At 42.4% G+C, this 16,637-nt stretch overlaps 1 protein-coding gene across 1 annotated transcript in view; it reads left to right on the forward strand.

Moving 5' to 3' along the window:
• Positions 1-16,637, forward strand: part of LOC109981556 (copine-9) — a 69,759-nt gene that overhangs the window by 827 nt on the left and 52,295 nt on the right. Inside the window, exon 2 of the mRNA XM_020630392.2 lies at positions 3,015-3,055. Within this exon, the coding sequence (XP_020486048.1) occupies positions 3,015-3,055 (41 nt within the window). The remainder of the gene's footprint in view (positions 1-3,014; positions 3,056-16,637) is intronic.

Here is a 16,637-nt window from a genome sequence, read left to right on the forward strand (position 1 = left end):
CACTTCCTGAGCACAGTGCCAAGGTGCCCTTGAGCAAGGCACTGAATCCCCCTCTCTCCACTAGCAATGGAGCGCTCGCTGTGGGCGGCCCCCTCACTCTGACATCTCTCCATTAGTCTATAGGATCCTGTTTGTGCATGTGTGTGTGTGTTTCAGCCTGTGTGTGTGTAAAACTGAATTTCACCTTCTCGGCATTAATAAAGTAAATCTTCTTCTGCTAAAAAAATCAAGTCTGTGCATCATGCAGCTTCATAACGACACAATTTAAAAAACACTGTGTGCAAATACAGGAATAATACTAATCATCAAAAACACATGATTAATATTGATTTAATAAACCAGCATCTACATGCACCTGCGTTGCCTCTGTGGTGGCAGGCTGCCTTCTAGCTGAACGGTTTGCTGCCCTCCTTCTCACCGACTGGCCGGCTGACTGACTAACTGACGGAGCAGTGAGACTCAGTGAGGGGTGGGGGTGGGGGTTTCTCGAAGACTGTCAGCCTGCCTGGAGGCTGACTGTCTCAGCAATCCACTCCTGAATAATGAATGTCCGGTGCTGCTGTGTGGTTACCTCCTGAGATGAGGCAGACTTGAAGTGGCCAGACACCTGAGTTAGACAGCCCACACCTGGGGGAGAGAGAGGGGGAGAGAGAGAGATGGGGCGGAGGCTTTGAGTTTTTATCTCCCCTGTAAATGCTACAATTTAATTTTGAGACATTTTTAGCCTTGTTTTTTTCATGATATTTATTGTTTAAATGCTGTTTTTCCATCATTTACCTTAATTTAGTGAAGCTTTGCACGGTTGTCATAGCTCAATAAATACTCACAAAAGAGGAAAACACTAAGCTTGGGGGTGTGTCCATAGAAACAAGGTGCAGGGACTAATTAACTGATGCATTTACTGGGGATAATGTGCAGGACTTAATTTATGTCATTATTAGGGGGAGATAGAATTAAGGTCCCAGAGGATGACTTATAGAGGTTAAGGAACAGAAACAAGGAAACACTCCAAGGTGGCAGTCGAGGTGGATTTTAATTTACAGTGAGGCTAACTATCCTGTACAGCAGGATCTTATCATACAGACCTGCTGAAGAGAAACATAAAAGTTGCAGCGACAAAAAAAAAGGCGATTGGAAAAGCCAGACGGTGCTCGACTCAAGGCGATGCCACTCTGACCTTTGCAGCTCTCACAACAATCTCGACTGCCTCCAAGGACATCCGACCTCCTCTGATATATCAGCTGGGTCGTACCACATCACAACGACGAGACATGCGTGTTATCAATTACCCAACCTGACCAGTGTTTCCCCTAACATCCATTTGGGGTCAAGGCCCACCCTCCTAACGTGACATCACCTTTTATGTGACCGATTCCTCCCTTAATTTACAACAAACAAAAAACAGGGGGGGTGGGGTAGGGGTAATATTTCCCCCCAACACACCCCAATCAGGGAACCAGGCCACCACCCCTTACAAATAAAGACATATTCAACACATTTAAAGGTGAGAAATGTCATTCAAATAGTATGTAGCATGTAGCGTCTTCAAACACCCCTTCACACCTGCCATACTTGACTCATTCCACTCACCTCTGTTTAAGCCAATGGCATGCCTTGGTTCCGTTTGGCACTTCCTGGTTTTGGCAGTGGATCGCAAACACAGGAGAAAACAGGTTAAACAGTCAATAAAAGCATTTTATTTAAGAAAATAGTCCTCGGTTATTCTCGCTTTTTTAATGCAGTGTTTGTGTAATAATAAAATGTATGGCGCTATACTGACTTATGCTATGCTAACATTACGTAGCCTGATTTGGACCTAGAAGATTGTTGCTGTTGTGGAAATTATTGATTTGTAGCTCCGGCTGTAAACAAACTACAGAATCATCAGTCATTTCAAACATCTGCAAATTAAGTTGAGCTTGTTGCCTTTCTAATTTGATTATGTCACAAGATTTGTTGTAGCATCCAGAAGCAGTGCTGTTTTCGTCACTGATGATGCATCATGGGAATACAAACGTTAGCCTCTTTCACACATAAACTGCATTCCTGAAAAGTCCTGACACTTCACGGCTGAATCTGTTCACTCTGACTGTCCATGCTGATCAAACTCGAGCTGATTTATACTCTTTATTATTTTCCTTCTGTTGTGTTTGTGTTGCAGAAACGCCCTTAAACATGTAACAATATTAATCCATTAACAGTCACCATTACAGAACGCTCCTCTTCGTCCTCTTGCCTGCTGTCAGGACCTGATAGTTTGGAAATGTAAGGAAGTTCATGTGTGAAACTGGTAGAGTTAGTACTTGAAATCGGTCTTTTTAAAGGTCTCGATCTCATCTCGGAATAAAAAACATTTTTACTCGGTCTTGTCTCGGTCTCGGTCTGAGAGGACTCTGGATTTTAAATCAAGACCTGTGAAGACCACCAGAAAAACGCCTCTTTCCAAAAGAACAAATAACTTCATTCATAGTTTTATGTTATCCCCCGGTTATGTCCGCAACCTTCCTGGTCTTATGACCTCAGTGAGTGACACGCTTGATGCACACAAGTTGATGATTGCTCAGTGATATTTATGGTCTTGGTCTTGACTCTGTCTCGATCCCTAAATGTCTTAGTCTTGTCTCGGTCTCAGAGCACTCTGGTCTCAGGTACGCCTTGGTCTCGTTTAGTTTGGTCTTGACTACAACACTAGAAACTGGCTCTAGAGGGGGGATGCTCTGTAGAAACAAAATTCCCTTTTATTTATTACTCTAATTCACTTACCAACAAACTTTTCTCTGTCTAGGCTCTGAGTAATTCCCCTTAAAAATAAATGTTTAACAATGTTTAAATGTGATCTTATCCTTTACTAAATTTGGTCCATAACAGATTTTTTCTCAGGAAATAAATGGATCTTGTGAGTTGTTAATACTGCACAACTTTTCTAGTTTAAATATTAGAAATTAGGCTTCATTACATTCCAGCCGTTTGGATCCATTTGACCTCACGTGTTTGTTTGTTTGTTGTTTCCTCAGGAGTCTGCTGGACGTGGATACATTCTCCAAGTCTGATCCCGGTATGTTGTTCACAGTTTCCTAAGTTTCCTATTTGATATTGAACTGAATATCTGCTGTGCATTGAAGACCCTAAACTCAAGAAGCCTGTCGCTTTGTTTCTTTATGTTTGCTGAACATGCAGCATACCTCCTCATACCTAGGCAGAATGATTGTACTCTCCCTCTGCCTCTTACTCTGTTAAAGAACCCAGAAGGTCAGAGCTCTCGATGGGTGAAGGATAAAACAGCGGAGGGAGGAGGGTAAACTAGAAAACAAAGACAGACTTGGAGTGAGTGAAAAGTCAGTGTTGAGGAAAGGTCAGGTCACGAAGCTGCCTGAGCTTCAGCGTGTCGGGCAGAGAAATGACAAAAAAATAGGAATTTAAGAGGGGGAAGATGCCTGCCTTTAAACTGCAGATACACATCCAAGAGGAGGAATGAATTCCAACAAGCTGTGACCATGAAGTCTTCATTTATTGTTTCAACACAGGGGTGGTGGACTGTTCTGACTGTAGAGCTGTAGTTGGTACTCAGGCAGGAACTGTATCTCAGTTCTTTATGATCCCACATGAACACACATCCTGCCAATTTGTTTAAAGGAGCAGTATGTAACTATGACCCCTAATGTTTAAAATGGGTACTGCAGTCCAAATTCTAAACATTGTAGAGAGCTGTCTCCCCCCCGCCCCCTCCTCTCTAGAGTTGATGCTCACGCAGGTTGCCATGTGGTGGACACTGAAGCTTCAGTGTTTATCCAGCTCTGCATGGGTCTGTAAACCTTTCTGTGTTCTAACCTCTCTCCATTTTTCAAAAGCATCTCCAATATTGATCCTAGTTTGAGCACGTTTCTGCTCGTGGAGCTTATTAGAAACATGCAGAGGCTTTTTAGGTCGGGTACAATCACTTCTATCTGAACCACTTCTCTTGCCCGCTTCCATCACTGCAACACCTGTTGGTTTGACCTGATAACTGCTCTCATATCTGGCAAAACCGAGGGGCGTCCAAAACGGCCATGTGGGGGGTCGCCTTAAAAGCGCCTACCTTCTCTGGTCCAAACAAATCCAGAGCATTCAGGACCAGAATCTAAAGTTAGAAGGAGGACATACTGGCTGCTGCATTGTTGTCAGAGAAGCCAGCACTTCAACATAGCATGTTTCCTTAATGTCTGATCATATAGTAAGATCACTTAATCATTTCACTCACATCTAACTGATTCATCCTGAAGGTAAACAGCGTGATGTGCCTATGGGACTCGGTGAAAGCTGATAGAGTTTCAGAGTGATGCTTTGGATGGAAAATTCATCACGTTATCAAACAAACCAAACAGGTGCGACTGCTTTCAGGTTTCTGTTTCTGCTGATAAAATACTTACTGTTTTTTCATGTTTTGTCACAGTTTTTTAATGTGTGTGTGTGAAACTCTGCCTGTAAACACAGCAGTCATCCAATATGTACTTTTACACTCATGAAACCTCTGGTGTATACTGAGCGTGTGGTATATTGTTAGGTAACAGGAGGATTTAAATACGCTGGTTTAATGAACAGTGAAAAACCTGCACGAGTTATAGTCATGACATGGATGTGTACTCACCTCTCCTGCTCTGTGCATGTCCTGAATTTTAATCCCCGTTTATAAATAGAGAAGAAGACAAATATAACTCGAGATTTTTTTATCAGTTTTTAAATCTCGACTGCATGAAGTGAATCTCAGACTGATGCTGCAGAGGCTTCACGGCCAATCGTCTCCCCTGCAGTAGGAAGTCTGTGTTGTCACTTCATTTGAAAAACTCACAAGAAAGACAAACTCTTGAATATTTATTTCATCTTTAAAGCGTTAAATCTTCCCCATTGCAAAGATAATAAAGGGAATAAAACATGCAAACAGACGAGCAAAGCAGCCAGAAGAGGAAGAGCGGGACAACATTCAATGAACACTGACCATGCAGCGGGCTGTGAGCGCAGTAGTTAGGAAGTGGAATAGAAGATGTTGCATTGTTTCAGTATCTGATCAAAAGAACCAAATAAAGAGAGGGAGAGCATCTTTTCTGCACCTGGCATCAAAACTGCTCTGTTAAAACTTTATTTATTAAATAATAATTAATTTATAAAATTACTAAATTTATTTAGTTCTACCTTCTACCTGAAGCAACCAAAACAAGTCCACTACCCCTTGAAGAAAAAAGAAAAAAATCAGTGTGTTGCCTTTTGAGAGCCTAAAGGGCGGGTTAGACTTTCTCAGACAAAGTCACCCCAAATCAGCCAGACACACATCACAGCTGGAGAGCACATCTGTCCCTAAACCCCCTCACACAGGCTGCAGATACTAATAAAAATGGCAATTATGCAATGCAGTATAGAGTTTGCAAAGTTGGAGATGAAACATTAGCTTGTCAGGTGTGCAGCTTTAATACAGTATGTGTACAGTATAACTGGTGTGCAGTGGTTACAGCTTTTTGGATTTGTATTATTGAAGGTAAAGTGAATTATACAGAAGAAAGAAGAGTTAACTGTAAGATAATTCATCTTTCTTCGTTTCTTACAGAAGTTTGAAAGTGGCAATAATGCAGATAAGAGTTTACATTTGGTGCACAGAGTAAGACAATGCTATTGTTCAGCATTTCAGCAGTTGTTGCATCCTAACTTAAGGCCTGCATCCTCCAGAGTGTGCATTTTTAAAGATGAATTTTTGTGCCTTTAATGGAGAGATAGGACAGTGGATAGAGTTGGAAATCAGGGAGAGAGAGAGAGTGGGGAATGACATGCAGGATGGAGCCACAGGTGGGATTTGAACATGGGCCGCCCGCTTGGAAGACTACAGCCTCCATACATGGGGCGTGCACTAACCACTGCGCCACCAGCGCAAGTTGTATTTTTAGGGCAAAAGAATTAGTGTAAAAATAAAAGTCCTGACAAAAAGCTCATACTCTTAGTGTAAGTAGGCAGTAAAAGTGGGAAAGAGGTCCATAAAGAGCGCCTCTTAAACCCATTTATACCTCAGATGGACTGTGATTGGCTAAAAGGCCTTACTGTAGGTTTAGCAGCCAATAGAACAAGAGAGGCAGAATACCTAAACACACTGCACATAAAAACACATTCACCCGTGTGTTGGGGTGGTAATATGTAACGCAGAAGAATGTGTGGTGTTCATGTGTCTCAGTCTATCATGAAAATCTGTTTTTTAACAGAGTCTCATGTCGTGTCTTCCCTCGTTATACTCAGTTTTCTTAGCAGGTGTCAGGTGGAACTATTTATAAAGACAGGAGGATATAAGGCCATCCATCAGCACACACATCACAGCGTGCTGTCGGGGTCTATTACAGCGCCCAGATTGCTAAACACAAGTCAAGTTGTGATGGATGACTCGTTTTCCACGATTTGATAAATATGACCCATTATAAGAGGTCACCTGAACGCACCTCAGATGGGATTTTGAGATCGTGTTTCGTGAAACATCCATCGATTCATAGATTAATTAAGAAGGTGACAAAAAAATGAATACGTCAGAGTTTCGACTTTTTGTCAAATCAAATCAAATCATCTGTTTTTCAATCACAGAGCACCTTTCTAAGATCATGTTACAGAGTGATTTACGAGATTAAAAGAAAGCACAAAGCAAATAAAACAGATAAAAAACAATCAAATGCCTTAACATCAGAGTTAAGCTTAAGCGTACGCTGTAAGATTTTGAGTCATACAGCTTATTTTAGTGTCAGGCCAGATTTCAGCTTGATTGCCTGTCCTTGCTCGTGCGTCGTACACTGAGGCACGACGGCTGATCACAGATCGATCAGCTTCTCCCGAGCTGTCGCATGATTTTCTGGCATGTTTGAGTTTTTGTATCATGTGACTGCACACACTCTCACAGTGAGAGCAGAGACACATGCCGACTCCCTGACTCCAGAACTTTTGTTTATTTTTTTTCTTCCCCTCATTGTGTCTGCACAAACTGTGAGACAGTGTCCGAAGTTACCATGGCAACAGCAGGCATGCCTTTTCTTACAATTCACTGAGCAGACACTTTTATCCAAAGCGACGTACATCCGAGCTGTTTAAATCTGTCTTCTCCCTCCTAAAAGAAAGAAACGTTGGCAGGAAATATCTGCAGACCTCCAGCTCACAGGGCGTATTTGTTGTGATTTCTTGATGCTATTGTTAGCTTGTGTTTATCGATGATGCTGAGCGTGTGAGTGTTTTTGCCGGTGTGTGTATTTGAGCATTGCATCTGTGAATCTCTCCCCTCGTACAGCGTGAGATCTCAGGTCGTGCCCTACAATCGGGTTGTACAGTATGAGCACCTACATCGTGAGCTGTGGTGGTAGCGGTCGTAAAAGATTCTTACAGTGTTAGCTCACGTTGCGCCACTAACTGTGCAAAATCGTACAGTGTACGCCAAGCTTTAGTAACAATAAAAGGGTCCGTAAACTCGAGGGAAAAGAGGGAAAACTCTCTGATAAAAGTATGTTTGAAGAAGAGATCCCTCAGTCTGATGTGAACCAGTAACTAATAGACTGCTTTAATGCAAACATTGAAACTCGGGCTGCTGAGATAAGCAGGTGTTCGCGGGAAAATTGTCCATTCTGGTGTCACTAAACCAACGCAGATCAAGATGATTAGTCAGTGAGTTTGATATTGCACCGGTTCAACCTCAACATCAACCAGCCCTAGGTTTGTACCAAACTCTGCGTTAGGCTTAATAAGACTGAGTTGTCTGTTTTGAAGTGCTTGCATCATGTGTTCCTCTTTTTTTTAGTTCTGTGCAAGAAACAGCAGAAAGATGATGCAGGCTTTTTAAAAACAGTGTCTCACTGGTTTTAATCTACAGGTAGGTTGGTTGCTGAGGGGGAGAAACTCATAGATGACTCAGAGTAAAAACATGATAAACGGCATACACTTAAGGTCATCATAAAAAAAAACTCATTTTGAAGGTTTTCAGCCTGTACGGTTTGTGCTCTTGCATGGCTCTGTTTACAGCGATGCAGCTAAAAAGACAAACATGCCACTCATAGAAAGTGTTGTCGGTTGGTTTGATTTCTCCCTGATTGGTTCGGGCTGCTCACCTGCTCAGTCAGTGAAAGTGAAAGCAGGTGTCCATCACTGGGTCTTCTTAGCAGTGAGTGGGCACCGTCAAGATGTGTGAGAAAGAGTATATGACAAGAAAACAGAGGGTTATATAAGTATACTGCACGTACAAAGAGACTCAGTCAAAAGTCCTGCAGGGGGATGAGATAATAAAAGTGCATAATATCACTTGTTTTTCACAGATAAGTTAGCGATCAATGACACACACACACACACACACACACACACACACAGGCATACTGTAGCACATGAAGGCACTCTCAGAGAAATAAACCACCTAACCTGTTTGGATCTGTTAAAACGAACTTGAGTCCCTTTGCCAAGTTAGTGCGCTTACAATTCCTTTGCACTGATATGAAAGCTGTCAATCGAACCCTGGTGTGGACCAAAGAACCGTACCGAGACCACTTGAGAAGGTGGGTCTTGGTCTGCTATTTTTTCGGACAATGGTGGGGTCCGTGTGCCCTCTCTATTCATAATTACTGAGCACACATGTTAAAGACCACAGGCCGGGATGACACCTGACGGAGCATCAGACACAGTTTGGGTGGATGAGCAGGTCCTGGTTCAGGAGGATCAACGTGCTCCGTCTCCTGAACTGTCTTGATAAAGACCTTTGACGACTCCAGTACATTCACATATCATTCACATATCATGCTCAAGCTGCATGTTGAGCCTCATTTTCAAACTGTATCGTTTCCCTACAGTGATAAACGCCAACAAAATAAAAACCAATGAGCAGAGTCAACATCAATCCTTGTAGTCGTCTGTCCATTTACACATTTTAAAGCGTCTTTGGAGCAGCCACAGCCAATCAGGAGTTGACTCGTCTTTGTTTACTTCCTGGATTTTTTCCTGCAAGAAATTCTGACCAATCACAGAGCATTTTCCTCGTGCATCACACATTTTGGGTCCGCCTTTAAATGCCCCCAGGTGAACACAGACCAAGTTTGAGGTAATTATGCAACAATGGAACTAATTGGTCTATGATTCAGACCAGAGCAAACGATCTAGAGGTGTGAAAACCCCCTTTAAGTACTTGATGTCAGATGATACTGTGCAGAGATCCTATCAGTTATATTCTCTCTTTTTTTTTTTTTTTACTGAGGATTGAATTAATGCTTTGTTTTTTATACACTAGACATCAAATTGTCCTCAGGAATGCATAAATGACATATGAAATAGAGGTTTTCTCTCCTCTTTCCCTCGTCAGAGTTTTAGTCACCAGCCCTCGTTAACAGTTTTTGCAGGTAAACTTTGTGTTCTCACTTCTGCTGCAGTTTGTTGTGCCGTGGTTTTAATACAACAATGTGCCAAGATGTCAAAGCAGGTCCTTAAAGCACATCTCCTTATCTAATATAGTGATGACTCAGAGTTTGTCCTTGCGGATATTGTATCACGAAGGCCCCCGGTCATTGTGTAAATTTAATTTGAGTTTCTTTGACTCAACCATCAAATTACCTGAAGCCTCTTAGCGTCCGCCCACACATGGAGGGAGATGTATACCTTTGAAATCAATGCGTCTCATCCATGTGACGTGGAAAAAACTTGAAAGCTGGCTTGAAAAGAGTTGTGATGTTAGGGTAAAGCAATGAAGCACAGAAAACAGCGAGAGCACATATTTCCATCTCAGAGCTCTTTTTTTTCTTTGCAAAGAACAAAGCGACTCTTCTTTTCTTTGTATTACTTTTATGCTCACTTACATTCATACATTCTTTCCTCACTTCTCTTTTTCATTATTTCTTACAAAGTCGATAAACCTTCCAGCAGCACGACTTGATAAATGTGTTGATACATGCGAGCTTAAATTATAACTGTTTTCTCTCAATATTTAGGATGGATGATTGGCTGTGAGTGATTTAAGTACTGATATATTTCCGAGGTTTTAAATTTCCTCTCAGCTGATGAAAGGCGCTGTGGCTCATTGGTAGAGTTGGATGTCTCTCAACCAGAAGGTTGGAAGTTCCATCCTCAGCTCCTGAATTCTGATGTGTCCTTGGACAAGACACTTAACCCCAAGTTTCTCTCACTGCTTAATCAGCAGCGTACAAATGTGTATGAAAAGATTTGGTTTCTAGGGCTGTCATTTTTTATCTGTAGTTCGACCATTTGTTTGTCAGCAGTTAGATCCAGCAGAGGGCGCTCTAAGTGTAACTTGACCGTTGCATGCATTATTCACCTCAGTAAAGAAGACAGTAATTTTGTGGCAAATTTTGTATTTAGAGTGTTTTTTAAAGTGACAGCACTGATGGATACTTTACATAGAAGCCTCTACCATCAGGGTGTGAATGTGTTGGTGTTGTTAGATGTTGCTGCGTCAACAACAACGGCAGAGGAGAATCTAACCTGACTCATCTTTTCAAGGGAACAATTTCCAGGTTAGAGCGGCTGCTGATGCTAACGGACAGGAATCACTTACATTGTTTTCACATTTCTTACATTTCTTTGTGATATGTTGTGGAAAACAGTTTTGGGGCAGATGACTCAGTTTGTAGGGACTTGGGTCACCGGTTCAAGTCTGGGTGAGGACCACAATATGCTGTAGAGGTGCCAGGTCACATCCCAAGTATCCCTTGAGCAAGGCACCAAACCCCTAGCAGATCTGGCGCGCTCCCTGTGTAGCAGCTTCACTCTGACATCCCTCCACTAGTGCATGTCCACACGTCCTGTTTGTGCATGTGTGTATATCTGGCCGAAGTGTGTGAGAAGCTTGTTTCTCAATAACAGAGAGTAAAACCAGAATTTGTCAAAATGTCAAATAAAAACAAATAATAAAAAAAAAAAATTAAAAGGAAAATATGAAGAAGACAGAGCTTTCTAAAGCGCACCTAACGGTCATTACCAAGGGGAAGTGGGGGTTAACTGTGGTAACCATAGCAACAACGGGTGTCAGTGTGAAGCGATCTTTGAAATTGAGGTCGTGAGCGATGTCAGCGCGAAAACCAGCGTTAGTGGAGACAGGTCAGGTTCGTGCCCGTTTCCTTTCGGCTCCGTCTTAACCAAATGGCTCAGGAGCTCATCGTCAACCTTTTTCTTTTTTCTCGTATCATATCAAACTTTTCCAATCGGACGTGTTCATTGTTTTCTCAGGTTTTGTCTTTGACAATAGCCTTGATATCAACACATAATGAAATAATCACAGTGATATCACCATCATATTGTGTTGAGCTTATGTAACTCTGTTTGGAACGTCTTCACACACGCTGTATGCTAATGTGTGCTGTCAGTCCGGGTTCTTAGACGAGGTGTCAGTTCTTTTTTAATGAGGGGTGTTTCATTTCTAAGCAGAGATAATGCTCTGCTTTGTCGTTATGTAGTTGGATGCTCATGCCGACCCTTTGCACAGTCTCATTTAGTTGTGTCTCGAACTGGGCTCTAACACATTCCAGGCATGTGTGACCTTAACCACATTGACGTTGCCCTTGAAGAGATGCAAACAGCCCTCGTGCATTTCCCCCCAACCGGGAAATATTCCTCTCCATTTGAACCTTAGTAATGAGAAGAAGAGAAATCTGTGAAAAGATTATAGGATGGAAATAAGAAAAAAAAAAGAAGTTCTGTCATTTTGTCAGGGACAAATGCATCTGTATGATACATTTCTTTGAGCCCAGATGGAGATAATGGAATTCATGAGATTCTTCTTCTCATTCCAGTAGCTGTGACTGTTCTGCTTTGTGTTCAGCAGACGCTCCTCTCTCACTGAAGTGACCCCTTCTGCACTTCAAAAAAAGCGTAATTTCCGGCTCTACATCGTAGATATCGTTTCAGATCAATAGTAATAAGAGAATCACAGATGACATTGGCTCATCAAAACACTTTTGAAGAGAGAAAACTTGCGACAGACTCCTGCATGCTGAAAATCTTGCTTTCATTTATTTCTTTGCAAACATTCAACGCTAGACCTCCGCTTGACAATTAAGACCGGGTTAAATAAGGACTGGCTCGGCATCTGCACCAAGTGGTGACCTCCAAAGTGTAAAATCCTGCAGTTCCTCGAGTGTCCACTAGATGCTGGCTGCAGAAGCTCAGGAAGTCACATACACACCCATTCTAAAAAGCCTGTTTTTACAGCAGAGATTAACATGTTTACAGCCTGGTTCAAAAAACCAAATAGGTGTGATTAGCTCATGTCTCGATCGACACTCACTGTACAGGGGGATGAATGTTTTGATGTTTGATTTGATGAAGGCTAAGAGTTATTCACAATAAGGCGTGTAGCTGACCTGACTGACAGGTGGGCGTGGTGTAACGGTTTGTCAGGAGGTTTAAAACCCGCCTCAGCTCCAGCTCTCAGCCTGTCGTTAGGTTGACTGAAAGTTAGACTGAGACAGCATTTCCAGCATGGAGACCGCCATCCATGGGACTCCAGCGCCCCCTGCAGGAACAGATGGGTGACATCACTCACGCTTCGTCCATTCATATTTACAGTCTAAGGTCTGCAACAAGTAATTATTATATTGATGCCCTCTTTCACTTGCATTCACATATCCCTACAAAGATTCATACAAATGAAATGTAAAGCCTCTTGTCAGAGCTGTAGGCATTTGTTTCAAAGATAATCTGCCAATTTATTTTGAACACCTTTGGAAACATTTATGAATTATAACCAACTATGCAAATTGTTTTTCATTTCTAGCTCTGTGATGAAGATTTGAGATATTGAGATTGATATTTGTTGGAAGTCTTGCCTTTCTTTTGCTAGCAGAGAATGTGTTTGGGTGCAGACCTTCTGCTACTTTGTCTTCAAGTTGGCATCTCCTTTGTCCACAAACAGTTTGCCTAATGAATGTCTAGCACAGAGATGTTGCAAAAAATGTTTGAATGCAAGTTGCAAGAGTCTTTTTGCAAACTTTTGGGTCCTTTCTTTCCTCTCATATATGCACCTTTCTTGCAGAATCTGTGCGCATATATTCTCTTTAGTTGAAGGAGAAACCTTGAGGAAAACTTTCCTGTGACGCTCCTGAAGCTTCTGTTTACATGATTTATGTGGCTCTATTATTTTTTTCTCCCATCATCTAAACATCTATCTATCGGACTCACATATGAAACATCCCACTGCTCTTATGTAACACCATTTGCCGTTGGAGTGCTGACAGTTTTCCATCCACTAGCAGGGAGGTTTCACTCAGTTAAACGTCTGCAGGAGAGACGGCCTCCCACCAGTCCGGAGTATTTCAAATTAAATACAATTATGTGTATCAAATCAATTTTGTCATTGCCAAGTTAAAGTGAGTCATGTTTATTTAATTTTGTGGTGCTTCCTGTACGTTCCTTTTGTTGTATCGGCTCGAGGATTGTGACTCACGAGCAGGTAGGAGGGAAGGTTTTGTTTTAGCTCTGCAGGTGCGGTTTTAGTGCTGAGGGTTTGTTCTAAAGCTTTCTTTTAGTGCCTCATCTGAAAATGACTCATCTGAATGATTGGACTCTGGTATATAAAGTATATGATTAAGGCTGTTTTGCATGTTTCTTTTTCCTGTTTGTGTTACTTTCCTGGCAACTTGTGAAAATTGCTTTTTGACAGAAGGCAGGGCTGCTTTTAACGGCTCTTATAAGATGACAGATATATGATGTATTGGAAGATTTTATTGGATTTCATTTTATGACATTTTCCTGGTCCCTTGTATACACATAATGTCGACAAATTCCGGGTCCTTCCTGAAATTGAATGAAGGCTCAGTGGTGGAGGGGAATAAAGACAAGGCCTGATTCATACCTTCAAAATAAAGGTCACTGGTCTCTAATTACCCCCATGGTCCCCTGATGAGATCTGAGGAATGAGTGAGTATCCCCCATTGCTTCAGACGATCACAGTCGTCCATCCAACACTCATGGGCTTTAATGGCCAGCTTCTTTTAGAAGAGTGATGAAAAAAAATCCAGAAATCTCTTCCGGGACAGAAATGTGTCGAGCCATGTGGGCAGTAGCGGAGCGAGTGTGGGGGCAGAAGGTGCGGCCGCCCCGGGCCCACTGTTGTCTTAAGGGGCCCACTTTGAGCCAAATTTAACATGCATTTTGTTATTTAGTTGAATTTTCTAATAAAGTTAGTTTGACTAGGTCTGAGTCTCTCTTTTCTTTTGCCGCAATCAAGATACACAACGTATTTTGTAGAGCCGAGAGGGGCCCCCCTCCACTGCCAAGGGGGTTCTCAACTTTGGCAGCAAACTACCACCAGCAGGGTGCTGTGGCCTGTTTGTAATGTCATTGATTCCACCGCTTAGCACCCCCTTTGCTGGGCCCCCTGCTGCTGTCTGGAGTTTTAAAAACCTAGTCGTCTGTCTGCTTTATTTATGTTTACCTCGCAGTTTTTCGTAACATTAAAAGTGTAAAAAACAAAATAAAAAATGTTTTCTCAACGAAACTAGCCAAGCAAATAAACATGTTTAGGAGGAGCACCCAGCTAGCTGCAGGAAAGCAACAGTGCTGATGAAAACTTAGTTGGTAAGTTGTTTCATCATTATTTGAGATTACGCTTAGATGCTGTTCTTTTGTTTGTGGGTGCATGTGTTGTAGACCGCCGTGTCTGCTGGTTATCGTACTGTATGAACGGCTGTCACTGTTTACAAAGTTTGTTGTCGTGCGTGGGTTGATAATGTGGGTTGATAATGTGGGTTTTATTGTATTGTCTGTTTGGCTGTGTGGCTGGATGAGCGTCCAACTTCACTGAATGTTAAACTGTAGTTGCCTTCTATCTTTGGTTTCCCGTCCGGCTAATGAAGTCTGCTTTACTTGTTTAATCGGTGGAATATGCGCACAGACATATCAGCCCTTGTTCTGCTTAAACATCAGCAGGTCACTCACTGATAAGTCCCTGTCACTGTAATAGCACCCTTTGTAATCTGCAGCGGCATTTCTCTTTGTCCCGCCCCGTCTTGTATCTCCATACAGCCGATACTAAACCATGCTATACCAATGCTATACTATATTACTATATAGGCTATATAGGCTACAGCATATGCTATATAGCCTATAGACAGTTTAAGGGCCCACTATTGGTCCCCCAATTTTAGGTACTGCTTTTAAAAATGCTCACACACTATACAAAATGACGATATAAAAAAACAATAATTAAACATGTTAAAGGTCACATATCCTCCCCCTCTTCAACCAGTTTCAATAATTCTCAGAGCTCCCCAAAACACCTCTGTGAAGTTTTTTGTTTTAAATCCACTCTGATCCTGTATTTGATCATGCCTATAAACCCCTCTATTTCAGCCCTGCTCAGAACAGGCTGTTTCTGTGTCTGTATCTTTAAATATGTAAATGAGCTGTGTCTGACCACGCCCCCTCTCTGGAAGGGTGTCTCTGTCTTTCTCGCTCCATGTCCTATTGTTTAAGGTGAGAAGGCAGACTCAGAGGGCAGAACAAAAACCTAGCTGTGGGAGTGTCACCCACCTGGGGGAGGGGCTACTGCCCTTTGTGATGTCATGAAGGGAAAATCTCCAAACGGCCTGTTTGAGCACACATTTTCTGAAAAGTGGAGCAGGCAGAAGACGGAGAAGATGGACTTTTCTCATCATTGGGGGGGTTTGCAGACAGACTAGAGACACATGTTAGTGTTAGAAAAAGATGCAAGTTTATGTAATATGAGATTTCTTCTGCTTGAAACTATCCCAAGCTGGACAACAATGAATGCAGGTTTTAAAAACATACACTCCTTTTATAAAACTTGTTCTTGAGGATGAGGAGGAACCTGTGCCATCTCAGTGTAAAGGTAAAAGGGTGTTCTCTCTCCGTCTGGATTCTCATCAAAGAAACCTCGCCTGTTGCATGGTATCTCCCTGTTTAGACTCCCAGCTGTGCAGCTTTGTCAGAGCTGCTCCACCAAGGTTCAGGAATTGGCCTCCAGAGGATCAAGGCTCTTTTGCCTCATCCCTTTTCTTGGCAGCAGATGAAGAGATTTATCTGCCCACCCTGCTTTACCTAAATTGCTGTGTTAGAGGTATATCAACGAGGGATTTCTCACAGTAAAACCTTCAAATCCTGTCTCATTGTGAGTCTGCCAGCGCCTTGCTGTGCAAGACTGGTATTTCTTTTCAGCTCGACTTCATGTCCCCCCTGTCAATTCTCCACCTTGACTTAAGTCATTTATTTCTGCTTTGTCCCTTCACATTTCTCTTTTATTCTTCCTACACCTTCCAGTCCTTCTCTTTAACATTCAGCCTTGTCCTCCTACCGTCCTCCCTCCCTCACCTCGCATTGAGAAGCTTGTGCCCTCGGCCTGGAAGTAAAGCCTGTTGCATCCCGCCTATGTGTGCCCATTCTCTGATTATATTTCCCTGCAGCGCAAATCCAAGAGGCAGGCTGTAAGAAATCCCCGGTCCTCACACAGGTGACTCTTGCTGTCAGCTCCCGTGGCATTTGCTGGATGAGATTTGAAGAACACTCTGCCATTTTCAATTACACTCAACCCCTCTGATAGGGGTTTTTATACTGAGAAGACTTCTGGGATGTCTCTTGGTATGCTATGCACACAGATCACACGTACTTTAAGTCCTGCAGGAATCTTTTAAATGATTGATGAGACG

This window comes from Labrus bergylta, chromosome 12, assembly GCF_963930695.1.
Source record: "Labrus bergylta chromosome 12, fLabBer1.1, whole genome shotgun sequence".
Taxonomy (NCBI): domain Eukaryota; kingdom Metazoa; phylum Chordata; class Actinopteri; order Labriformes; family Labridae; genus Labrus; species Labrus bergylta.